Below are 27972 nucleotides of genomic sequence, written 5' to 3'. Positions count from 1 at the left end.
GTGCAGTATACAGGTGGGGGTGTGCAGTATACAGGTGGGGGGTGCAGTATACAGTATACAGGTGGGGGTGGAGTGTACAGTATACAGGTGGGGGTGTGCAGTATACAGGTGGGGGGTGTGCAGTATACAGATGGGGGGTGTGCAGTATACAGATGGGGGTGTGCAGTATGCAGGTGGGGGTGTGCAGTGTACAGGTGGGGGGTGTGCAGTATACAGGTGGGGGTGGAGTGTACAGTATACAGGTGGGGGTGGGGGAGTGCAGTATACAGGTGGGGGAGTGCAGTATACAGGTGGGGGAGTGCAGTATAGAGGTGGGGGTGTGCAGTATACAGGTGGGGGGGTGCAGTATACAGGTGGGGGGGTGCAGTATACAGGTGGGGGGGTGCAGTATACAGGTGGGGGTGGGGTGTGTGGTATACAGGTGGGGTATGCAGTATATAGGTGGGAGTGTGCAGTAAACAGGTGGGGGTGTGCAGTATACAGGTGGGGGTGTACAGTATACAGGTGGGGGTGGGGGTGTGAAGTATACAGGTGGGGGTGTGAAGTATACAGGTGGGGGGGTGGGGGTATGCAGTATACAGGTGGGGCGTGGTACACTACACTCCCCTGGGCACAGTCAGTATGCAGACAGCTGTGTAGAGAGGACAGTATCCCCCTGGCAGTAGGTTCTCTCACATACACACAAGGCAGTCAAGGTGTGTGCATAGGTGACTCACCGTTAGGCAGATGACGAGCAGTGTGAGGAGTATGGAGCCCCAAGCTGGCTCCTCACTCTGGACCGCCGAACCCTGCCTCCATACACTCCGCCCTTCAGAGCTCATCCTCTCTCCTAACGGAACAGGACTCCGTCCTCTGCAGATCGCTGCTGCGGTGCGAACGAGGGGGAGAGGGAGGGGAGTGCCTCTGACTGAAAGAGCGGGGCAGGAAGATGCCAGGAGAGGCAGAGCACACCATCGTGATTCAGCTCTTCTGCCGCCAATTATTTTAACAACACCCCTAGTGGCCGTGGCTGCGCCCTAGGCGGCAGTGCGCCCTAGGCAGCTGCCTAGTCCGCCTAGTGGTAGCGCCGGCCCTGCCTGTCTGACAGACACCTCTTTGATAATGCCTGTAAGTCACTGATTCTATGTGCAGATGTCATTGCCACCAGGAGCATTGTCTTTAGGGTCAGGAATCTTAAAGATGTCTCTACTAGCAGCTCGAACGGTGACTTAGTGAGTCCCTGAAGAACCAAAGAAAAATCCCACTTGGGAAAACTAATAAGAGGCCTAGGTCTAATTTTTGCCATAGCTTTAAAAAATCTATCAAGGGTTCCCTTGACAGGGTCTTTTCCAGAAAAACTGATAATGCAGCTACCTGTGCCTTGAGAGTACTTGCTGCTAAACCTTTCTCCATTCCTTCCTGGAGAAATTCTAACTGAAATAGTGCTAATGAAATTAAAGTTCTTGCTGGAACACCAGGAATTATAACACTTACAGCCTTTGAAGTAAATAGCCCTGGTGACCTTCTTCCTACTTGCTAGAAGGGTGTTAAGTTTTTCCTTAGAATTTCTTCCTCAGAAACCAGGCAGTTAGATTGAGGTACGCTGGATCTGGATGAATAATCTGACCTTGACCCAGAAGGTCCTCCTTGAGTGGTAATCTACAGGGAGATTTTGCTGAGAGATTCATTAGGGTTGAGAACCAGGGTCTCTTTGGCCAATAGGGAGCAATTAGGATCAGATCTGTGGACTCTGCTCTGAACTTTACTGTGACAGACCTAGCCGGGAGAGAGACTTTTGGAGGGGACTGTATGCTAGCCTCTTGCCGATCGATCGTGGGCCCTGGCATTTGGGGGAACGGTGCTCTTTGTGAGCTGTATGCCTGGGGACCCTTGAGGTGGTATTACTGTGGATTCGGGTCCTGGTCCTCCAGGACACACAGACTCTGGGGACCCTGGATTTGCCATATTGGAATAGTGACTGATTCATACCGTTGGGACTCCTACTGTTAAATGTTAATGTCATCAATTCCAGCTACCTGTCTGTTGTCTGCTAAAATGTGTATTGTAAATAAGTCTCTAGTATGGGATCTAAGAGTCATTAGATCCCATTGTTGTTTGTGTTTAATTAACTCTGCTATTGTGATAATGTTGATTGGATTTTCTGAACCACAAGACGGCCAGTCTGGCCTAAAGGTCATGTCTGAGTCATCTAGGCTGTCTAAAGGGATTCATTAATTAGCTCATGTTAATTAGGTTAATTAGGTTACAGCTGTATTGTTAGAGTAATATGAGTTGGAGGTATGCACCTCCACTTTTAGTGTATAAAAGAGCCTGTATATTGCAATAAAAGAGATTCCTGTTTGAACTTACATACAGCCTGCCTGGTGTTTGTTCTGAGCTATCACAACTGGACTAGAACAGCACAGAGCTGTAGTTCTAGTCCCGGAGCATCGGATGACCGAACAATCAGATGTTGCGATCTGCAATCTGATTCTATAGCTGCAGAGGAGTGTCGGGAGAGTGGAACTGAGCGAGCAAGGGGCTCGTTACATTGGTTGGCAGCCGTGGGATTTGCTCTCCAGTTACTGGGACACTCCAAACCAGCCTGCAGGAGAGCCACGCTGAAAGACTTACTTGAGAGCTGTGGAGGGAATGGTGGGATCGTGCTTCCTTGCCGTGAACACATCCAAACCATCACCTGGATCCAAGGTAGCAGGATAGCAGGAGAGGAGAAATACCAGCCACCATGGATGAGGAATTCAGAAGGAGGTTGCGAGAGAAGCAGATACAGCACAGAGGACCAGTATCAGAGCAGGTCCTGCTAGGATGGTTTGATTCTATCCGCTGCGAACTCTGGAAGGAAGCCCTAGCCCGTGAGCAGCGAATCCAGGGAAAAGTTCTCCCCTCCATCCATGTAAGGTACTGGTCGCAGTATGAAGTACGATTGCTGTTATTGGGGGAACAGCCGAACCAGGAGTGGACAGCCGAGTTAAGCAGGCTGATCCGGGCAGAAATGGGGATGGACGAGAGCTACAGAGCCCTCCAGTGGTATGTAGCCCAAGTGTGCCCGTGGACAGCGGATGACAGCCCCACGGAAGGCTTTGACTATGATGGCCTGGGATTGTTGTATTGGAGGCTGTCCAGGGACCCTGACTTTGGGAGTGATCAGGAGTGGCGTTTGGAGGAAATAATGGAGCACAGAGAGCGGAGACTGAATGTCTCAGAAGTGCACTGGGCACAGGAAGATTTGGAGTTTCTGGCCGTTCAGGAATGGGAGCTGGAGATTGCCTACAAACAGCTGTTAGTCTCTGCTCAGCAGCAGGGTGGTGCTCCCTTTGCCAGAGTTGACAACTCTGAAATCCTGGCTGAAGAGCTGACAATGTGGCAGAGTAACGGTGTGCTTTGCCAACCTGCACCCGCAGCTATGGAGGTGGAGGTCTTATGGCGGATGCAGCAAGTGCTGACTGACCTTGATGAACCTGTTTTTGCATTGGATGATCTTGGATGGAGGAATGTGCCTGTCCAGCAGAATGCCAGAGAATCGGCAGTGGAAAATCTGGAGATCGCTATCCCCAAAGCTGAAGTGCTGACAACGGGGCAGAGCTCTGCTAACCTCTGCCCAGCACTGATAGCATCTTCTGGGTTCCACGGAGAGAAGATGGTGAACCTTTATCCCCAGACACCAGTTGCAGAGACAGGGGATTTGATAGACTTTTCTGCTGAGGAAGAACAACCTGGTGAGCCTCCAGCAGAAGAAGAGCTGTTATTAGGGCCAAACTTCACTGTGCTCTGCCCAGCACCAACAGAAGTATCTGTGAAGTTACAAGGAACTTCCCCAGCTGAAGCGCTGGCAACCGGACAGAGGGTCCAAGATCTCTGCCCTACACCTGCGTCGGTTCCGGAGGCTCAGGGTGAGAAGGAGGTGGTCACTTCCCAGCAGCAGATCAGGATACAGGGGGAGAAGGGAGAGGTGTTCATCCTTTCTCCCCAACAGTTAGCCGGAGCAGATGGTGTGGGGTTTCCAGCAGAAGGGCTGGCAACAGGGCCGAGTACTGCTGGCCTCTGCCCTCAACTTACAGAGGATGGATTTCCTGTGAAGGTGGATGGGACTTTAGTCTCCACCTATATACCCCAGGGATGCTGGGAAGTCGGCCCAGATCCCCAACAGCATGACGGAGTGAGCCCAGACACCTTGTCTTCTCTCCAGCGGCAGAAAGGACTCCAGGGAGAAGGGCCAGTCCAGGCCTCTCCCCAGCGGCAGATATGTTCTCTGAGAGAGGCAGAAGTTGGCTGGGTGAGTAATACTCTGGAACAATTTGTTTGGGGTACTGTGTGGGTATAGGCATTAGAGGACTGGAACTACTGACTAACTTCGGAGTCAACCCATCTGGGGTCTCCTTCTGTGTTAGTCTCCTGCCGAAAGGGTAGAAATGTGACAGACCTAGCCAGGAGAGAGACTTTTGGAGGGGACTGTATGCTAGCCTCTTGCCGATCGATCGTGGGCCCTGGCATTTGGGGGAATGGTGCTCTTTGTGAGCTGTATGCCTGGGGACCCTTGAGGTGGTATTACTGTGGATTCGGGTCCTGGTCCCCCAGGACACACAGACTCTGGGGACACTGGATTTGCCATATTGGAATAGTGATTGATTCATACCGTTGGGACTCCTACTGTTAAATGCTAATGTCATCAATTCCAGCTACCTGTCTGTTGTCTGCTAAAATGTGTATTGTAAATAAGTCTCTAGTATGGGATCTAAGAGTCATTAGATCCCATTGTTGTTTGTGTTTAATTAACTCTGCTATTGTGATAATGTTGATTGGATTTTCTGAACTACAAGACGGCCAGTCTGGCCTAAAGGTCATGTCTGAGTCATCTAGGCTGTCTAAAGGGATTAGTTAATTAGCTCATGTTAATTAGGTTACAGCTGTATTGTTAGAGTAATATGAGTCGGAGGTATGCACCTCCACTTTTAGTGTATAAAAGAGCCTGTATATTGCAATAAAAGATTCCTGTTTGAACTTACATACAGCCTGCCTGGTGTTTGTTCTGAGCTATCACAACTGGACTAGAACGGCACAGAGCTGTAGTTCTAGTCCCAGAGCATCGGATGACCGAACAATCAGATGTTGCGATCTGCAATCTGATTCTATAGCTGCAGAGGAGTGTCGGGAGAGTGGAACCGAGCGAGCAAGGGGCTCGTTACATTTACTAACACTCTTGGTATTAACTGAAATGGGGGGAAAGCGCAAGACGGGGGAATTCTCATTTGTGAACAAACGCATCCACTCCGAGTGCTTGATCCTGTCTCTGGAGGGAGAAGGCGGCCAATGTTTTTACATTTATTTGGTTTGCAAAGAGGTCAACCTTAGGAAGGCCTTAACTTTCGGTGATCACCTCAAATAACTCTTGGTTTAATGACCATTCTGCTTCCCTTACTTCAGTCCTGCTGAGAAGGTCTGACTGCGGACAGCGAGGCCAAATTGTCCTCTGCCCAGCTCAGGATTTGATGAGCTGGTTCCATCAGGGTCTTGCTCCTTGTGCCCCCTGCTTTGTTAGGTATAATACCGCCGTCATGTTGTCCGATAACACCTGGACGTGCTGTTCGCTTAGAGCCTGCCAGAAGAAAAGGAGGCTTAGATAGATAGCCTTTAACTCCCTACAATTTGAGGACCTTCTTGCCTCTGGCTTGGACCATACACCCTGTGTTGTCTGTTCCTCGAGGTGAGCTCCTCACCCCCATGCGTTCGCATCTGTTAATCTCCGAGTTACCGGCAAAGTCCAGGGGAGTCCTTTTGAAGTGTGCCTCTGGTCTCTCCACTAGACATGTGCACACAAATATTTTGTTTAGGAATTTCGTTTTTGTCCGAAAAATAAATTTAGTTACTCCCGAAATTTGTTTTTATTTACTTAGTTTTTCGTTAAAAATTGCATTAGTCCGAAAAACTAAATTAATTAAGGTTGAATCTGTCATTGAAGGCTTATGGTGCCGGTCGAATGTTCAAAGAAGATTCGACGGAGCAGCTAAACTGTACGACACCGTATAGTTTACCTGCTCCGTCGAATCTTCTTAGAACTTTCAACAGACACCATAAGCCAAAGTACGTGTGTACTTAGTTCTAGCTATTTTACTGCTCCTCCTCTTTGGTTACAATCAGCCAATAACATTCATCATCATCATTATTTTTATTTTACTTCCTCCACCCAATTCCAGCAGCTCTTTTTCTCCCCTACGTCGAATCTTTTCTCTCTATGTAGAATAATCTTGGACTAATAGAGTTAAGGTTAGGCACATTCGACCATAGATGAAACAAGTGGGGTATAATGAGGCTTGTTTTACCATGTATATGAATTCGGTACCATAAAGCTATGGTTGCCCTCCAACCCCCATATATGTGTAACACAAAATTGTCCCGAACAGGGGGGACCAAGAAGAAAAGTGGGGCTCAAAGGAGAGGCAATCTTAATGTGTATTAAATGCGAAATGAATATTTATTGGTACAAAATAGATGAACATGGAGATATAGACAAGAGCATTACCACGGTGTGACCCTGCCCTAATAAAATTGATCAATATCTGAATTGATCAAACACAAACAAATCACAGACATGAGGAACATGAAACATGTATAGACTTACAAAACAAAACAAAAGCGTCCGGACGTCTTGGCTATTGATGTCTGCGCAAACCACAACAATGGGAAGTATACAGCAATGCTGAGTAAGGTTTGCGGTGCAGACATCAATTCCCCCGGGGGAGGGGCGGCTCAGGGTGGGATATGGAGGAATTGGAAAAGCTGGGAGAGGGGAGGGGGAGAAACGGGGAAGAGGGGAAAGGGATGGGGAACCTGGGAGAGGATGATCGGCCGTGGAGTGGGGTGCCTTCCCTTCAATAGCCTTCAATAGCCAAGACGTCCGGACGCTTTTGTTTTGTAAGTCTATACATGTTTCATGTTCCCCATGTCTGTGATTTGTTTGTGTTTGATCAATTCAGATATTGATCAATTTTATTAGGGCAGGGTCACACCGTGGTAATGCTCTTGTCTATATCTCCATGTTCATCTATTTTGTACCAATAAATATTCATTTCGCATTTAATACACATTGGGATTGCCTCTCCTTTGAGCCCCACTTTTCTTCTTGGTCCCCCCCTGTTCGGGACAATTTTGTGTTACACATTCGACCATAGGTTTGATGGACACAGATTGCTATTGTAAGCATCATGTTGAATATCCTATCAATATCGAACTGTTGTAGCAACAAAAACGAAAATAAAGCATTTGTTTATGTCGGATCTTTCGTTTTTTGGATTCTGCACTTTCGTTATCGTTTGTTAAAATGATAGCGAAAATATCTGAAATTCAGACGAGAATGCATGCGGACGAAAACGAATGAACATGTCTACTCTCCACCACCAAAGTGATCTTTTTGCCTTTGTTCCTATTTTGAACTTCTTTTTCAGAGGCTCCTGGTGTGTCCAATTCAGTAGAATGTCTGACTGCGGACATTGAGCATGAAGCCTGGCCCACTGAACTGAAGGGATTGCTGCTGTCAACAAGCCTAGGACTGACATGGCTTCCCTTACTGGAACCTCTGTGTTGGTTTGAAGTGTTCTCAGAGCTATCTGCATTTTTTCATCTTCTCTTGAGGGAGGAAGATTCTTTGTTCTATTGAATCTATTTCGTATCCAAGGAACCTTACTCATTGAGACGGTACCAGATTTGATTTCTGAAGGTTCAGAAGCCAACCTAGGCTGTTTAGATGTCCCTGGGTTATTTGCAGATTGACTATTACCTGATCTTTTGAGTCTGTGAACAGTAGTAAGTCATCCAGATAAGGCACTATGGAGATCCCCTTCAGTCTCAGGGAGAGGAGGAAAGGCCGAAGGGCAGAGCCCTGAACTGAAGGTGCCAAATCCCCCCCCTCCCCAAATTGACTGCTAGCCGCAGGAATTTCTGCAATGAAGCTGCAATTGGTATATGGAGATGCTATGTAACAGCTGGGGTGAGTAAATTCTTCATAGAGAAAATCGTGTCCATCCGGAGCTTTTTGTACTTTATAGATTGGTTCAGAATCTTCAGGTTGAGAATCAGACAAAATTTCCCTGATGGTTTCTTGACCAAAAAAATGTGGGGTAAAAACCCCCTCCCTTCTCGGTCCTTCGGGACTTGGGAAATGACACCCTGCTGCATCATTTCTCTCAGGAGAGATGTCATAGCCAGGGCTTTCTCCTGATCCCTCAGAAGGTTTGTAATGTAAAACCAGCTTGGGGGTGTCTGAAAATTCTAGCTGATAGCCTTGACTGATTAGATTCAGAACAAACAGGCTTTTTGTTGCTTTTTTCCAACCTGGCATGAAGGCCTGAAGCCTCCTGCCTACTGGTAGATGGTCGTTATTGCTTTTTTGAGGTTTGCTCGGAAAGACTAAAGAGCACCCCTCCTCTACCTCTCCCCCTTTGAGGGTCCCAGGGTCTTTTCTGGGTCTGATCTTTTTCTTTATGGGCTTGCAGAACAGGACTTATCCGCCGTCCAATAGAGGACGGTCTCTAATTCTGGCCCAAACATCAGATCTCCTGTAAAGGGAATTCCACACAACTTCACTTTTGATGCGGAGTCCCCTGACCAGGTTTTAATCCAGAGAGCCCTCCTGGCTGAATTAATAAGGGCTGAAGATCTGGCCGACAACATCCTGATGAATTCTGCCGAGGCATCTGCCATGTACTTGACCACTCTTAAAAGGGTAGGGAAGGACTCAAATCTAGCAAACAGCAAATCTTTTCTAGAGGTGGCTGCTACCACATGGCCTTTAAAGTTGTTCCAACCAGCATTCCATGTTTCTGGCCACTACTGTAGAGGCCATTGCCGGCTTAAAGTTAGATAAGGATGAATCCCAAGCTTTCCTTAAAAGGGAGTCTGCCCTTTTGTCCATGGCGTCTTTAACCACTTGACCACTGGGCACTTAAACCCCCTTAATAACCAGACCAATTTTCAGCTTTCAGTGCTCTCACATTTTGAATGACATTTACTCAGTCATGCAACACTGTACCTATATGAAATTTTTGTCCTTTTTTTCACACAAATAGAGCTTTCTTTTGGTGGTATTTAATCACTGCTGGGTTCTCTATTTTTTGCGCTATAAAAGAAAAAGACCGAAAATTCTGTAAAAAAATGCATTCGTCTTCGTTTCTGTTATAAAATTTTGCAAATTAGTAATTTTTCTTCATATATTTTGGCAAAAATTTATACCGCTACATATCTTTGGTAAAAATAACCCAAATCGGTGTATATTATTTGGTCTTTGTGAAAGTTATAGAGTCCAAAAGCTATGGTGCCAATATCTGAAAATTGATCACACCTGAAGTACTGACTGCCTATCTAATTCCTTGAGACCCTAACGTGCCAGAAAAGTACAAATACCCCCCAAATGACCCCTTTTTGGAAAGAAGACATTCCAAGGTATTTAGAAAGATGCATGAGGAGTTTTTGAAGTTGTCATTTTTTCCCACAATTCTTTGCAAAATCAAGATTTTTTTTTCTTTTTCACAAAATTGTCATATTAGCAGGTTATTTCTAACACACAGTATATGCATACCACAAATTACACCCCAAAACACATTCTGTTATTACTTCCGAGTATGGCGATACCACATGTGCGAGACTTTTACACAGCATGGCCACATACAGAGGCCCAACATGCACGGAGCACCTTCAGGCGTTCTGGAGTACCCAGGCCAATTCTGACATTTCTCTCCTACATGTAAAAATCATCATTTATTTTCTAGAAAATTACATAGAACCGCAAAACATTATATATGTTTTTTTAGCAAAAACCCTAGAAAATACAATGGCGGTCGTTGCAATTTTTTATCTCGCACGGTATTTGCGCAGCAATTTTTCGAACGCGTTTTTTTTGGAAAAAAAAAACAGTTTTGTCCTTTAAAAAAAAAACAAAACAGTAAAGTTAGCCCAATGTTTTTGCATAATGTGAAAGATGAAGTTATGTCAAGCAAATAGATACTTAACATGTCACCCTTCAAAATTGCACACACTCGTGGAATGGCGCCAAACTTTGCTACTTAAAAATCCCCATAGGCGACGCTTTAAAATGTTTTACTGGCTACATGTTTTGAGTTACAGTGGAGGTCTAGGGCCAAAATTATTGCTCTCGCTCTAACGTTCGCAGCGATATCTCACATGTGTGGTTTGAACACCGTTTTGGTGGGCGGGACTTACGTATGCGTTTGCTTCTGCATGCAAGCACACGGGGAAAAAAACATTTTTTTTTTTTATTGTTCATTTTACTTTATTTTAGTTTGACGCTTTTTTCCAAAAAATATTTTTTTTGATCACTTTTATTCCTATTACAAGGAATGTAAACATCCCTTGTAATAGGAATATGGCATGACAGGTCCTCTTTACAGTGAGATATGGGGTCAATAAGACCCCACATCTCATCTCTAGGCTGGGAGGCCTGAAATTAAAAAAAAAAAAAAAACGATCCTGGCTTCGATCGTAGCGGTGAGTCGGTAGAAGCACCTGACGGCGGCGGGAGGGGGGGGACGTCCCCCCTCGCCTCCCGTAAGAACAATCAAGCAGTGGAACAGCCGCTATGATCATTCTTATGGTGTAGGGAATCGCCAGCTGAAAAAGCTGATATCTGAATGATGCCTGTAGCTGCAGGCATCATTCAGATATCCCCGCACAAAGTCAAGGATGTTGTATGATGGCCGGTGGGCGGGAAGTGGTTAAAACGCATTTTTTTTTTTAACACAGCGGCGTATGGCAGAGTATGGCCGAGCATGGCCGAGCATGGCCGAGCATGGCTGGGTATGGCTGGGTATCACCAAGTATTGCAGAGTATGGCTGGGTATTGCAGAGTATGGCTGGGTATCACAGAGTATTGCTGGGTATCACAGAGTATTGCAGAGTATGGCTGGGTATTGCAGAGTATGGCTGGGTATCACCGAGTATTGCAGAGTATGGCTGGGTATTGCAGAGTAGGGATGAGCCGAACACCCCCCGGTTCGGTTCGCACCAGAACCTGCGAACGGACCGAAAGTTCGCACGAACGTTAGAACCCCATTGACGTCTATGGGACTCGAACGTTCGAAATCAAAAGTGCTAATTTTAAGGGCTAATTTGCATGGTATTGTCCTAAAAAGGGTTTGGGGACCCGGGTCCTACCCAAGGGGACATGTATCAATGCAAAAAAAACTTTTAAAAACGGCCGTTTTTTCGGGAGCAGTGATTTTAATGATGCTTAAAGTAAAAAAAAAAGTGAAATATTCCTTTAAATATCGTACCTGGGGGGTGTCTATAGTATGCCTGTAAAGTGGCGCGTGTTTCCCGTGTTTAGAACAGTCCCTGCACCAAATGTCATTTTTAAAGGAAAAAATCTCATTTAAAACTGCTTGCGGGTTTAATGTAATGTCGGGTCCTGGCAATATGGATGAAAATCAGTGAGGCAAACGGTACCCCCCAGTCCATTACCAGGCCCTTTGGGTCTTGTATGGATATTAAGGGGAACCCCGCACCCAAATTAAAATAAGGAAAGGTGTGGGGCCACCAGGCCCTATATACTCTGAACAGCAGTATACAGGCGGTGCAAACAAGACAGGCACTGTAGGTTTGTTGTTAAGTAGAATCTGTTTGTCATTTTGAACGGGTACATTTTTAACGTGTTTAGCTCCAGCCAAAATATCTTTTTTAAGCTTTTTGGAAAACATAGGGAAGGGTTATCACCCCTGTGACATTTGTTTTGCCGTCTTTCCTCCTCTTTAGAAGATTTCACCTCACTTTTTGTCCCAATGACATGTTTTTTGAGAATTTGGGGTTTTTTGTGGAACAGGTATTGGAAAGCATCAGTGGAAAGGAGAAAATGTTTTTCCCATAGTAACTCTTACAGGAGAGAATTTCCCTTCCTAGGGGTAGATTTCATCTCACTTCCTGTTGTCTCCTTCCGTTTGCAAGTAGGAGTCGTTTGTAAGTTAGATGTTTGAAAGTAGGGGCCTGCCCTATATACTCAGCAGAAATTTGGGCCTTAGGTGTTGTTGTGGCCACAACAACGTAAGCCCTCACAGGGCCCTGCTGTGAAATATTAGATCAAGAATTGTAATTACATGCCCCTGTTGAACAGGGGCAGAAAAATTGGGCCTTTGGTGGTGGTGCTGGTGCCACAACACTGCAACCCCTCACAGACACTCTAGTTGGAACGCAGGAACGAGCCCTGCTGCAAAGTATTGCATCAAAAATTGTAATTACACGCCCCTGTTAAACAGGGGCTGAAAAATTGTGCCTTAGGCACTGGTGGTGGCGCCCAGAACCAAAAATGTTCTTACAAGCTATCAGCGTGATGATTGAGGAGGAAGAGGATAATTACTCAGGGATAGTCACTCAGCATCAGCATAGGCAGTCTTTGAAGGGATCTGAGATTTCAAAAAAAATTATTCGGTTACATCAGCATCAGGTGCTTGGTAGCTGGTGGTGATCCAAGACTGATTCATTTTTATGAAGGTCAGTCGATCGACCGAGTCGGTGGACAGACGCACCCTGTGATCGGTTACCACGCCTCCAGCAGCACTGAATGTGCTTTCTGAAAGAACGCTGGATGCAGGACAGGCCAGTAGCTCAATTGCATACTGTGCAAGCTCTGGCCAGTGATCCATCCTCAAGACCCAGTAACCCAGAGGATTTTCGGTGGGAAAGGTGTCCAAGTCTGGTCTTGCCCCTAGGTATTCCTGCACCATGTAAAACAGACGCTGGCGATGGTTGCTGGAACCGATCATACCTTGGGGCTGCAGACCAAAAAATTGTCTGAACGCATCGGTCAAACGGCCACCTTCTCCACCGCTCCTTCTTTGACTGACCGAAGCCTCAGCAACACGTTGTCCAGAAACAGGAGTTTGTAACCTCCCAGTCTCTGGGAACGCGTTGCACAGACCTTTCTGCAAGGCCTCCCGAAGATGTTTCATCCTCTGCTCCCTCTGCGATGGCAAGATAAGGTCCGCAACCTTACCCTTGTAACGTGGATCAAGGAGGGTTGCCAGCCAGTATTGGTCCTTCTCCTTGATACCACGAATACTAGGATCCTTATGCAGGCTTTGCAGGATCAGGGAGGCCATGCAGCGTAGGTTTGCTGAGGCATTCGGTCCGGAGTCCTCTGGATCACTAAGGACGACATGGTCCGCAGCCACCTCCTCCCAGCCACGTACAAGTCCATGTGTTTCTTGGGACTGATCCCTTAAAGACTGCTGCTGATGCTGAGTGCCAGGCTCCACCTCCATACTGACACAATCTTCCTCCTCCTCCTCCTCCTCTTCCTGTGTGATCGGCGGGCACGCAGGAACACTGTCTGGATAAAGGGGGCCTTGAGAGCTAAGGAAGTCCTCCTCTTCCTGCCTCTGTTCTGCCTCAAGTGCCCTGTCCATTATTCCACGCAGCGTGTGCTCCAACAGGTGGACAAGGGGGACAGTGTCACTGATGCATGCACTGTCACTGCTCACCATCCTCGAGGCCTCCTCAAATAGTGACAGGACAGTGCATGCATCCCTGATCATGGCCCACTGGCGTGGGGAAAAAAAAACAAGCTCCCCTGACCCTGTCCTGGTGCCATAGTCGCACAGGTACTCATTGATGGCCCTCTGCTGCGTGTGCAGCCGCTGCAGCATGGCCAACGTTGAGTTCCACCTGGTGGGCATGTCACAGATTAGGCGGTTCTTGGGCAGGTTAAACTCCTTTTGGAGGTCCGTCAGCCGAGCACTGGCATATGACCGGCGGAAATGCACACAGACTTTCCTGCCCTGCCTCAGGACATCCTGTAAGCCCGGGTACCTGCCCAAGAACTGCTGCACCACCAAGTTAAGGACGTGAGCCAAACAGGGCACATGGGTAATTTGTCCCTGTCGGAGGGCAGAGAGGAGGTTGGTGCCATTGTCGCAAACCGCCATTCCTGCCTTAAGTTGGCGTGGCGTCAACCACCTCTGAACCTGCCCCTGCAGAGCTGACAGAACCTCTGCCCCAGTGTGGCTCCTGTCCCCCAAGCACACCAGCTCAAGCACCGCATGGCATCTTTTGGCCTGCGTACTTGCGTAGCCCCTTGAACGGCTACGGAGCACCGCTGGTTCCGAGGAAAAAGCACAGGAAGAGGCCATGGAGGAAGAAGAAGAGGAGGGGGTGGAGGAGAGAGGTGTGTCACAATCATTAGCATTTTGGAGGCGTGGTGGCGGAACAACCTCCAACACTACTGCACCTTGTCCTGCATCCTTCCCAGCTGCCAGCAGAGTCACCCAATGCGCCGTGAAACTTAGGTAACGTCCCTGTCCATGCCTGCTGGACCATGAGTCAGCGGTAATATGCACCTTACCGCTGACCGCCCTGTCCAGCGAGGCATGGACATTGCCTTCCATATGCCGGTAGAGAGCCAGAATCGCCTTCCGTGAGAAAAAGTGCAGTTTGGGTACCTGCCACTGAGGAACCGCACATTCCACAAACTCACGGAAGGGGGCAGAGTCTACCAACTGAAAAGGCAGCAGTTGAAGTGCTAGCAATTTTGCCAAGCTAGCATTCAACCGCTGGGCATGTGGATGGCTGGGAGCAAACTTCTTTCGGCGGTGCAGCAGCTGGGGCAGGGAAATTTGCCTGGTACAATCTGACGTCGGTGTACCAAAAGCAGATTGCCCACAAGTACTTGGCTGTGACACACCTAATTCTACACTTTCATTCCTCTCAGTGCAGGTCTCAGAGAGGACTGAAGGTATAGTGGGGTTGGAAATCTCAGCTGATGAGGAGCAAGGAGAGGTCCTCTTTGTTCTTTGGTGTGGGTCTTTTAGATACGCTTGCCAACGAACTGCATGGCAGGTCAACATATGTCTGGTCAAGCATGTGGTACCCAAGCGGGAGATGTTTTGGCCACGCGAGATACGCTTGAGACATATGTTGCAAATAGCAGCGGTGCGATCTGATGCACTCATCTCAAAAAAGGCCCACACCAAAGAACTTTTTGAATAACGCGCAGAGACTGCAGCGCCCTGCACATGTGGAGCTTTGGGGTGTGATGCAGTCAATGTGCTGCCCTTATGATGTGCCACCTCCTCCTCATCCCCTCTCCTATCAGGCACCCACGTTGAGTCAGTGACCTCATCATCCCCTCCCTCCTCATCACTGGAGCAAACCTGGCAGTATGCTGCAGCAGAGGGAGCATGACTGCCAGATTGCTGTCCTTCTTGGGCACCCCCTCTGTTCATGCTTATGTTACTGCCTTCATCGAGCTAAGTATCATCATCAGAGCCTTCCAAACGCTGGGCATCCTCCTGGAGCATGTACCCAACACTGTGGTCAAACAGTTCGAGGGACTCCTCAGGAGGACATGGTGGGGCTAGGGAAGGAGTCACTGATGACATTGAGCCGAGGGAAGAGGCCGCTGCTTTGCCAGACAAAGTACCCTGGGCATGGGTGAGATAGGATGAAGAGGATGAGGACGGCTTGGTCATCCACTCGACCAAGTCTTCCGCATGTTGCGGCTCAACACGGCCAGCTGCCGAAAAAAAGGCCAAGCGTGTCCCACGGCCACGTGCTGATGAGGATGCACTGTCTCCACGACCAGCACTAGACACAGAGCCTGCTTGCCCTCTCTTATTGGCTTGTGACTGTCTACCTCTCCTTCTTGGCCTTCCAGACATACTAACGGCCTGTAGCTGCACTAAGCTGGGATATATATATATATATATATATATATATATATATATGTACTGATACTGCAGCTAGCAAAATCAACTGCCTGCCTGTAGTATGAGAACACCACCAACCTTCTACAGGTAGCTTTAGCTGAACACTCAGAGGTGGACGCACCCCACTAACTTGTAGGTTTAGCTGAACACTGTGAACAGGACGCACCCCACTAACTTGTAAGTTTAGCTGAACATTGTGAACAGGACGCACCCCACTAACTTGTAGGTTTAGCTGAACACTGTGAGGTGGACGCACCCCACTAACTTGTAGGTTTAGCTGAACACTGAGGTGGACGCACCACACTAACTTGTAGGTTTAGCTGAAAACTGTGAGCAGGACGCACCCCACTAACTTATAGGTTTAGCTGAACATGGTGAGCAGGACGCACTGCACTAACTATAAATTGTCTAGCTGCCTGACTGTGGTACTAATAGGATCAAAAGAACACCAGTAATTTTCTTCAGGTAGCTGTAAATACTGTAACAAGACAAGCCTGCCTGTCAGTAAGAAGATAACAGGAACGGATCTAGCTGAACACTGTGAGCAGGATGCACTGCACTAACTTGTAGGTTTAGCTGAACACTGTGAGGTGGATGCACCCCACTAACTTGTAGGTTTAGCTGAACACTGTGAGCAGGACGCACCCCACTAACTTGTAGTTTTAGCTGAACACTGTGAGCAGGATGCACTGCACTAACTGTAAATAGTCTAGCTGCCTGACTGTGGTACTAATAGGATCAAAAGAACACCAGTAATTTTCTTCAGGTAGCTGTAAATACTGTAACAAGACAAGCCTGCCTGTCAGTAGGAAGATAACAAGAACGGATCTAGCTAAACTGAATACAGTATATATATATATATATATATATATATATATATATATATATATATATATATGTATATATATATGCAACACCTGGGATGCATATATATATATATACACAATACACTAAGTGCAGCTAACTGACTGACTGTTCTGCCTAATCTATCTAACTCAAATCAAATGTCACTGTCTCTCTCTCTCTCTCTCTCAATGAACCGCGGAACACACACTACACAAGGCCGCCGTGCAGGCGGCCTTATATAGTGTGGGGCGTGTACTAAATCCCCTGAGCCATAATTGGCCAAAGCCTCCTTGGCTTTGGCCAATTACGGCTCTCTGTTCAGGCGGCGCTGTGATTGGCCAAGCATGCGGGTCATAGTGCATGCTTGGCCAATCAGCCAGCAATGCACTGCGATGCCGCAGTGAATTATGGGCCGTGACGCGCCACACGAATTTGGCGCGAACGGCCCATATCGTTCGCAATTCGGCGAACAGACGATGTTCGAGTCGAACATGGGTTCGACTCGAACACGAAGCTCATCCCTATTGCAGAGTATGGCAGAGCATGGCTGGGTATCACCGAGTATTGCAGAGTATGGCTGGGTATGGCAGAGTATGGCTGGGTATGGCAGAGTATGGCTGGGTATGGCAGAGTATGGCTGGGTATGGCAGAGTATGGCTGGGTATTGCAGAGTATGGCTGGGTATGGCAGGGTATCGCCGAGTATTGCAGAGTATGGCAGAGCATGGCTGGGTATCACCGAGTATTGCAGAGTATAGCTGGGTATGGCAGAGTATGGCTGGGTATTGCAGAGTATTGCGGGGTATTGCAGAGTATTGCAGGGTATTGCAGAGTATTGCAGGGTATTGCAGAGTATTGCAGAGTATTGTGGGGTATTGCAGAGTATTGTAGAGTATTGCAGGGTATTGCTGAGCAAGGAGGGATGGCTGAGCATGGATGGATGGATCCATGGATGTGACTGCAATTGTCACAGAGCAGCGCTGTGGGATCCAGCCCACAGCGCTGCTGCCATGCAATCTCTCCCCTCCACTGTACAGATCAGTACACAGAGGGGAGAGAGGAAGCGGCGTCATGACACGGTTTGTTTACATGTGATCGCTCCGTCATTTGACAGAGCGATCACATGGTAAACGTCCGCGATCAGCAGGATTCTGGGAGGACGTCACTGTACGCCCTCCCAGAGTTATCCAACCGCCCTGCAGCCGTCATGTGGCTATGGGCCGGTTGGTAACTGGTTAAGCACGCCCAAATCCTCAAATGCAAGATGAGTCTGTCTTGACACCTGGGAAAAGCCGGCATCAATTTTTGTTTTTTATTCCAAATTAACGCCTCGTCCTCCTCAAAAGGAGACCTTCTTTTAAGGGCCCGAGAAAAAAAACTGTCCTTTTTCTGGATCCTTCCATTCCTTTCTAATTGTGTCAGCCAATACTTTATGAACTGGGAAGACTCTGTGTCTGCCCTCCTCTAACCCCTGGTACATTTTGTCATGTAACGATAGTTGGGCTTTTTCTTCTTGGATTTTCAGGGTGGTATAGACTGCTTTCAATAAGTCATCCACCTCTTCAAGTGTCAGTTTGTATCTGGATGCTCTCGTTTCCTCCTCCCCCTCATCCTCCTCTGAGTCGATTGTTGAGGGGGGAATACTCTCTCTTCATCTGACTCACTTTCAATCGATCTAGAAGTGGTAGGAAGAAGATTGGACTGGGAGCTCTGTTCTTGGCTGGAACTCTGCCCCTGCTTCTTCATGAGGGAACGTACTGTCCCTAGAGTCTCTGCCAATTCTTTTCTCACTGAGGAAAAGAGCTCCTTACACTCCTGTGCGGACTCCTCCCTTACCAATCCCGCAATACAAAATCTGCAAAGCGATTTGGCCCATGAGTCTCTTAGTGGGTCCTTGCATGAAGGGCATTTTCTTCCCGTAGTTCTCTCTGTTTTAGTAGTGGCTTTCTATAAGACAGAAAAACCCACAGGCCCCCCCCCCCCATTAGATCTACACCAAAACAGGGAACAGAGAGAAACAGAAAGGGTGCCCAAGGCAACCACCACAAAAGTGCCCCGAAGTCTCCCATCCATGCTGAACCGCTAGTAGGATGTAGCCCTATAGCAGACAGCTGCAGGTTAATTTGCATATCACAAATAAACCCAGTGAAAAGGGAAAGAGGCACCTCTCCTACCTGGGCCTGGCTGGGAATCTGGGTGCCTGCATCCGCCATCGCTGCTGGCGACTCTGCCTCCTCCATCATGAGTGCCGCAGCAGCCAACTGTGTCCTTTTTAAATGAAGCTTCTTCCAGCGTCCCCATGCTGGAGGGGCAGACAGAAGCCCCCTGGCCAGGTGACCTGCCCCTTTGCTTCTGCGTTGCAGCAGCAGGAACCACTCACTGCTACGCCCCACTGGAAGTTCCCGCCCCCAGGAACTGACTTCACATGCCATCCAGAACTCGGAGCTGACATGCCGAGACCTGTGCACATCCAAACTGAGCACAACTGCTGCCCCCGAGCGCAAGGAGCAGACAAAATCCGGCGGACCCTTACTCCTGTGAGCCAGCGGAGGAAGCGAGCACTGGAGCAACCTCCCTCTCATGCGGGGAGGGAGCTGGTCTGGTCTGATGATTCAAACTAAAAAGGTACTGCCAAAACCCTCTCCTTGGAGAGAGTGCAGCCCCTCTGGTTCCCCAGCAGTGCTTCCACCATGGCGGAGGAAACACTAAAACTGATGGTGGAAGCAGCTGAACTTAAAGGGGAGTTGTCACGCAGTGTTTCCTGTGAAGAGGTGGTGCTATGCTCTCTCCAAGGTGCTGTCCTGAAAGGCAAAGGGAGAAAATTAATTTACATGCCAACCTATTAGATGCTTCTGAAGGCGTTTATAGTCAAAACCATTTTTGTTTTATTTTAGACAGTTAGGTAGGGTAAAACTACAGTTATTCTATTTCTTCTAACTTTGTCCAGCTTATTTTAGAGACAGAAGTGAAAATGAGAGGAAATCATTCCAAATTTATGAAATTTCCATCTTAGAGAACTGTCAAAAGAACTGGTATCCCAATTGGAGGATATTCCCTCGCCTCTTGCTCTGGGGAGGGCTCAAAATTTCTAGAGTTTCCCTTATATTCTGTTCCCATGATAATGGTCACTAGGACAAATAGAGGGGTAAATCTCCCCAGTGGGGATATAGAGAGCTATAAAATATTTCACAAAGTCTAACCCTTTTCCCACTGTATCTAAAACTAAAAAAATTAATTTTCATACATACATACAGTGGGGACGGAAAGTATTCAGACCCCCTTACATTTTTCACTCTTTCTTATATTGCAGCCATTTGCTAAAATCATTTAAGTTCATTTTTTCCTCATTAATGTACACACAGCACTCCACATTGACAGAAATACACAGAATTGTTGACATTTTTGCCGATTTAGTAAAAAAGAAAAACTGAAATATCACATGGTCCTAAGTATTCAGACCCTTTGCGGTGACACTCATATATTTAACTCAGGTGCTATCCAATTCTTCTGATCATCCTTGAGATGGTTCTACACCTTCATTTGAGTCCAGCTGTGTTTGATAATACTGATTGGACTTTATTAGGAAAGCCACACACCTGTCTATAGAAGACCTTACAGCTCACAGTGCACGTCAGAGCAAATGAGAATCATGAGGTCAAAGGAACTGCCTGAAGAGCTCAGAGACAGAATTGTGGCAAGGCACAGATCTGGCCAAGGTTACAATTACTGCTTACAAGGTTAAAATTTCTGCTGCACTTAAGGTTCCTAAGAGCACAGTGACCTCAATAATCCTTAAATGGAAGACGTTTGGAACGACCAGAACCCTTCCTAGAGCTGGCCATCCGGCCAAACTGAGCTATCGGGGGAGAAGAGCCTTGGTGAGAGAGGTAAAGAAGAACCCAAAGATCACTGTGGCTGAGCTCCAGAGATGCAGTCGGGAGATGGGAGAAAGTTGTAGAAAGTCAACCATCACTGCAGCCCTCCACCAGTCGGGGCTTTATGGCAGAGTGGCCCGACGGAAGCCTCTCCTCAGTGCAAGACACATGAAAGCCCGCATGGAGTTTGATAAATAAACACCTGAAGGACTCCAAGATGGTGAGAAATAAGATTCTCTGGTCTGATGAGACCAAGATAGAACTTTTTGGCCTTAATTCTAAGCGGTATGTCTGGAGAAAACCAGGCACTGCTCATCACCTGTTCAATACAGTCCCAACAGTGAAGCATGGTGGTGGCAGCATCATGCTGTGGGGGTGTTTTTCAGGTGCAGGGACAGGACAACTTGTTGCAATCGAGGGAAAGATGAATGCGTCCAAGTATAGGGATATCCTGGATGAAAACCTTCTCCAGAGTGCTCAGGACCTTAGACTGGGCCGAAGGTTTACCTTCCAACAATACAATGACCCTAAGCACACAGCTAAAATAACAAAGGAGTGGCTTCACAACAACTCCGTCGTGACTGTTCTTGAATGGCCCAGCCAGAGCCCTGACTTAAACCCAATTGAGCATCTCTGGAGAGACATAAAAATGGCTGTCCACCAACGTTTACCATCTAACCTGACAGAACTGGAGAGGATCTGCAAATAGGAATGGCAGAGCATCCCCTAATCCAGGTGTGAAAAACTTGTTGCATCTTTCCCAGAAAGACTCCGCTGTATTAGATCAAAAGGGTGCTTCTACTAAATACTGAGCAAAGGGTCTGAATACTTAGGACCATGTGATATTTCAGTTTTTCTTTTTTAATAAATCTGCAAAAATTTCAACAATTCTGTGTTTTTCTGTCAATATGGGGTGCTGTGTGTACATTAATGAGGAAAAAATGAACTTAAATGATTTTAGCAAATGGCTGCAATACAACAAAGAGTGAAAATTTTAAGGGGGTCTGAATACTTTCTGTCCCCACTGTATCTTTCTTCCCACTGATTAAAAAAGAAATACATACCTATGGTGGTGTATGTACCCCTAATTTAAAAAAAAAGCATCAGTTTTTATTTGATTACATTTTTGACAAATGTAAAATAAGACTGATTTCTGATCTACAATATTTATTTTCACCTTTATAGGTTTACGTTTCCTCATGTATATCATGTCCTCATGCTGTAGTAATCCATTGTGAGATCTAGACGTGCAGAATGGAAAACCAGAGTTAGACTTACCGGTAACTCTGTTTCTAGGAGTCTTCCAGGACAGCCAATGAGACATAGCATCAACTCCTTCAGGAACAGGAAACGCATCACCAAGTACACAGATGTCCCTCTGCTGAACTGGTCAGTTTTAAAACAAGAGCCGAAGGACAAAATCTAAACAAAACATCATAAAACAAGGGAGGGAATCTGGCTGTCCTGGAAGACTCCTGGAATCAGAGTTACCGGTAAGTCTAACTCCAGTTTTCCCAATTCGTCTTCCTGGACAGCCAATAAGACAATAAGCAAGATCTTCCTAAGTTAGGGAAGGTCATAAAAAGCCCAAAGACCTTTACCACCCCCGGAATTACCATAAATATCATAGATATGGTGGACCCAATTCTCAATAAAGAGAAAAACCATGGTAGGGGACCTGGTTGTAAGGAAAAGTCTAGCAATCTTCATAAATAAGAGCTCAAAGTTACACCGGACTGATTCCAAAAAAACAATATCTGTAATAAAGAAGCTAGCTCTAGTGAGCATCTCCTCTGGCTGGAGGAAACACAAAAACTGACCAGTTCAGCAGAGGGACTTCCTTTAAAGTGTACTTGGTGATCTATTTCCTGTTCCTGAAGGAGGAAGTGCTGTGTCTCATGGGCTGTCCTGGAAGATGAATTGGGAAAATGTGTTTTGTTTTTGATAGATTAGTTATGTTGCAAATTTTGTTTTGGAATTCGTTTCGTTTCATTTCGATTATTAATTTTCTAACGAATGCCAAATTTTCAGAATGATTCATATTTGGACCGATCGAAAAATAAGAATTCTAGCTAGATGCTAAGGAGTGGGCTGGGTAGCTCTGGGAAATTAAAAAAAAAAAAAAAAAAAAGCGTGGGGGTCCCCCCAATCCATATCAGGCCCTTCAGGTTTGGTATGGATTTTAAGGGGAACCCCACGCCATTTAAAAAAAAAAAAAAAAAAAAAAAAATGGTACAAGCACGCAAATACGAGCACAGGTCTGCAGAATTCCGGCATGGCATCAGGGATCTGCTGATCACTGCTGCAATGCTTTACAGGCTCCTACAATAAAAAAATAATAAATGCACATTTTTTACCTGAACAAAATGTGCATTTATTATTTTTTGTGAAATGGTAAACTAATCCTTTCATTTTAAGTTATGTAGGGAATCAAATGTAATAGAAAATCTGAACTCTTACCATCCCAATGCATTATTCTACCAAAGAGAAGAGACTAATCCTTTCTTTTTTGCACTTTCTGGTACAGATTTAAGAAGAATTACTGCTGGATTCTTGGGCATGGCTGCAGCAGTACTCTTGTGTGGATGCATAGTTGCTGCAGTCAGCTTCTTCTGGGAAGAAAGTCTTACACAACATGTGGCTGGACTGCTTTTTCTAATGACAGGTACTTATTTTCACTAATAGGCCAATCCTAATAAACACATCCTGCTTTCCATGTGGTTATCAAAACAAAACTCTAATCAGCAAGTTAAAGCACACAAACTGCACATCCTATAGATACAATGGGACTTTGAAGAAGTTAGAAGCTCTGCTCATTTTATCTTTAAACTAGGATTTACATAACTCCATAATGAAAGATACGGCATGTTTCTCCAACACCTTCTGCGTAGAACTGCGGATTTTTGCCACACAGTTACACTCTGCCCAACTATCCTGTCATGCTAGTGTGTAGTGGGGTAGAGAGCCTGCATTTTGCTCAAAGAAAGTAATGTTCTTAAGACCATGTAACCCACTAGGCTAAAATGTTGTGGGTTCAGAGTTAGAAGTACTTAACATATAAGGATACCAGCACACATTAGGTCTTATCAAGAGGGACACCATGTAAAGAATGCAAGGTTTAAGAATAAAAAAATTAAGCAGCGAGCAAGTAAAATTCAATACATGTATGTTTGACTGATATGCCAGGGGCGGACTGACAACTCATGGGGCCCCCGGGCAATAGGAGATCCTGGGGCTCCCTGTCCCCACCCATGTGTTCCCATCCACACTCAAGCCACACCCACACAAATCCTCACAATCATATTGCACTGCCCACACTACATGCGTTCGTGTTTGTAAAGACTCGTTTTTTTTTTTAAATAACAAACATGTCATACCTTCCTCCACTGTGCAGTTCATTTTGCACAGAGTGGCCGTGATCCTCATCTTCTGGGGTCCCACGGTGGCTCTCACGGCTCCTCCCCGCATCAGATAACCCCCCCTAGAAGCGCTCTCGCAGGGAGGTTACCTTGCGGGTGCGCTCAATAGACACATGTTTACATACTTGTGCTCGTCCTACATAAAGCTTTTCATATAGAGCGTGTGCGGGGGTCATGGGTGTGCTTTTTTTTTTTTTTTTTTTTTTTTTTAATTTTTATTTACTTTATATCATTTTTTCACTGATCATCAATGTAAGGAACATTCTTCCCACTGATCACCAATGTAAGGAACATTCTTCTCACTGATCACCAATGTAAAGGTCATTCTTCCCACTGATCACCAATGTAAGGGACATTCTTCCCACTGATCACCAATGTAAGGAACATTCTTCCCACTGATCACCAATGTAAGGGACGTTCTTTCCACTGATCACCAATGTAAGGAACATTCTTCCCACTGATCACCAATGTAAGGAACATTCTTCTCACTGACCACCAATGTAAGGGGAATTCTTCTTACTGATTACCAATGTAAGGAGCATTCTTCCCACTGATCACCAATGTAAGGGACATCCTTCCCACTGATGACCAATGTAAGGGACATTCTTCCCACTGATCACCAATGTAAGGAGCATTCTTCCCACTGATCACCAATGTAAGGAGCATTCTTCATACTGACCACCAATGTAAGGAACATTCTTCCCAATTTTTCTTTATTAAAAGTCTTGCAATCAATAAGCATTAAATCACTATATATAATATACATAAATATATACATATTTACATAAATGAAAATAAATATAGCAAATCTGCTCTCAAACAAAAAATTACTTTACAGCAAAAACAAAACTCATCGGGAACATGTCATTATTATGGATAATCTTACTACGACTACACCAGACATCAAACCTGTGAGGTCATGAAATAAACCAGCACCCATGATGTATGCAGCCCTTCTTCAAAAAGAAGATACTAACCAACAAAAGCTAAGGGAGTGAAAGAAACAGAAAAAGAAAAGGAGCTCCTCACCCAGAGATGGGCAGTTCACCAAAGGCAGGTCTGATATTCCTCCACGCCCTTTTCCAGACTGACTGAGGCTCCCTGCCCTTCTCAAGACCCCAAATTTTCCCGACCTCACCCAGAATATCGTGCACCACCACCTCAACAGAGAGGACTTTCTTCCGCAGGGTAATCTGGCACCATGCATTCCATGTGAAGTAACAGACAACTATACTAACTAAAAACAGTGTATCCAAATCAAAATCCCAGCGAGTCGGGAATGCCCCGTACACCCACTCCACATAACTCATGCGATAGAAAAAGGGGATGTCTAGAGCCCTCCCCAGCTCTATGTTAAAGGGACACTGCAGCAAAAAGTGGTCCATAGACTCCACTTTACCAACACACTCCGCTCTAGGACAATCTCGATCATCCACAGGAAGATGCTTCAAGTTCCCTCTGACATAAAGCCTTCCATGGAAAGCGAGCCAGGCTTGATCCCTAAACTTCAAGGGGATTCTTTCTAAATTGATTAAACGCAACCCATCCCTCATTACAGAGTCTGGGCAATCCCTTAAGGCCAGTGACACACTGAAAGCAAAGCTCAAAATCCTCTTCTCCAGAAGCTTCCTGGGGAGGGACTTGATATCCTCCACTATCACCTGCCACTGCCAAAGTATTTTCAGAAACGGGGCAACATAAGCCGAGAGCTTGCCATGTCGGACTCTCAGACTTTTCACTGGCCCGCCATCTTCCCAGCATCGCAGAAAAGGCCTAAAACATGATTGAAAAATGCCCACCCATGCCGGCGGGTTCTCTGCTAGCATGTTACCAAGATTGTACTTTAAAAAGAGCAGAGAAAAGAAAACTATTGGGTTGACCATTCCTAGGCCACCCTCCCTCCTAGACAGGTAAGTTACATTGCGTTTGATCAGGTTCAGCCTATTTCCCCATAACAGTTGGAAAAAACAGCTGTACACCCTTGCATAGAGAGATGCTGGCAAGATACAGACGAAGCTGACATATAAAAAGACTGGGACCAGGTACGTTTTGATCAAGTCAACCCTCTCCCTCAAAGAAAGCTTCCATTTCTTCCAGCTTGCTACTTTGGCATTGGCACACACCAACCTGCTTTCCCAATTTCGATGACCATAGTCACCAGGACCAAATTTGATGCCCAACACTTTAATTTCCTGTTTAGGCTCTGGGAAAGCACCCGGAAGTTCGAAGCTTTCACCCTCCTCACCCATTAAGAAAACTTCACTCTTTTCATGGTTGACTTTAGAACCAGGTGCCTCCGTGTACTGCTCTATCATGGAGACCACCTCCTGCGCCTCCTCCGTCCCAGAGACAACAGACACATCATCGGCATAGGCCACGACCTTCAAAGGTGGCACACCAGCAATGCCCAAAGGCACCCCGCACAAAGATCCACTCTCTAGCCTTCTTATGAAGGGGTCAATTGCGAATACATATAACAGGGGGCTCAGAGGACATCCCTGGCGCACACCAGAGCCAACCTCAAAAGGCCGTCCAACCCAACCATTAACCAGTGGGAAGCTCTCAGCCCCTCTATATAATGTCTTCAGCCAATCTATAAACCTCCCCTGCAGGCCGTATCTACCAAATAACAAATACAGTTACTTGTGATTGACTCTATCAAAAGCCTTCACCTGATCCAATGCCAGCAAGTACTTTCTCCATCCAGTAGCCCTGCATCATTCCAAAGCCTCCCGGACAGCTAAAACCACTGAAAAGGTACTTCTACCTTGGACCGAGCAGTGCTGATGACAACAAATCGCCTGCTACTGATGACAAGCGCCAAAATAGAATCTTCGCCAGGATCTTTTCATCAACATTGAGAAGACTGATGGGGCACCAGTTCTCAATCATTGAGGGGTCTTTACCTTTTGACAGAAGAATCACAGTGGATTGCCTTACGGAGGGAGGGAGCGAACCCTCTGTTAGACAGCTGTTATAAACCTCTGCTAAAAAGGGAGCCAGAATGGACTTAAAACACTTGTAGAATTCAGCTGTCAACCCATCTGGCCCAGGCGATTTTTTGGTAGCCAGCTTCTCTATAGCATGAACGACCTCATCGACTGAAATTGGTTCTGTCAAATCCATCAAAGGCAACGTACCATTTCCCAATCCTGGAGTAGAATCCAGAAAGCTTTCCATCCTGTCCCGACAAAGGTCCTTTCTTCCCAGAAGGTCTGCGTAATATGATCTAAAGATCTCCAGGATCCCTGATCTGGACTTCACCAGGGAACCCGTACTATCCCTCGGGCCTATGACCGTCTTAACTGCTATGACTTGCTTACAGTTCTGGTAAGGATCAGGCGAGTGATATTTTCCATAATCCCTCTCCAGAACCAAGGAGGCATGCCGGTCATATTGACACTTCCTAAGAAGAAACTTCACCTCAGAGATCTCCCCTGGATCTCCTCTATACGAGACAAGACAATCAAGCTTCCTCCACAAATGCTGGTAGGCAATGTACATACCAAGCTGCTTCTTCTTACTTATGGTCTCACAAGTTCCCACCACTCTGACTTACTGCTGCAAAAATCCAGAATAGAAACCTGTGCCTGAAGAAAATCCTCAAAGGATTGTCTTACCTCTACATTTTCCAGGAGAGCCGAATTCAGTTTCCAGGTACCCCTTCCCCTGGGTGGAGTGTCAGAAGCATTCAGAGTCACAGACAGTATACAGTGGTCAGAGAACTCCACCGCCCTCAACTCAGGAGCCGAGAAAGCAGAGTTCTCCTTTAAAAAAAAGCCCATCTATCCTACTCTGACTATTCCCTCTCTGAAATGTGAGTCCATTGCTGCCAGGGCAGTGCTTAATATGCACATCTACCGGGCCTGCTTGTCTCACCATATCTCTAAGAAAAACGCTATCATAACCCAGCCTGTCTATGAAGCCTCTTCTGTCTTCAAGCCTAATTATGGTGTTAAAATCACCGCCAAAGACAACCTGCTGGGACGTAAAAAGGAAAGGCTTGATCTCTGTGAGGAGGCATTTTCTGCCCCATTTTGACTGCGGTCCATAGATATTGATCAGGCGCAGATCCTGCCCCCTAACAGATGTCTAAGACCATGCATTTCCCCATTTCTACCTCAATTACCCG

At 46.4% G+C, this 27972-nt stretch overlaps 1 protein-coding gene across 2 annotated transcripts in view; it reads left to right on the top strand.

Moving 5' to 3' along the window:
• The window catches only part of TMEM178A (transmembrane protein 178A), a 272580-nt gene that overhangs the window by 218786 nt on the left and 25822 nt on the right, over positions 1 to 27972 (top strand). The window contains exon 3 of one of the 2 annotated variants that reach the window (XM_073627650.1): positions 22949 to 23086. The exons of the other annotated variant lie outside the window; for it this stretch is intronic. Within the exon in view, the coding sequence (XP_073483751.1) occupies positions 22949 to 23086 (138 nt within the window). The remainder of the gene's footprint in view (positions 1 to 22948; positions 23087 to 27972) is intronic. 2 annotated transcript variants of the gene reach the window in all.

This window comes from Aquarana catesbeiana, linkage group LG04 (assembly GCF_042186555.1).
Source record: "Aquarana catesbeiana isolate 2022-GZ linkage group LG04, ASM4218655v1, whole genome shotgun sequence".
Taxonomy (NCBI): Eukaryota; Metazoa; Chordata; class Amphibia; order Anura; family Ranidae; genus Aquarana; species Aquarana catesbeiana.
Note: the sequence above shows the minus strand (reverse complement) of the source record. Positions and strands in the feature narration are given on the sequence as shown.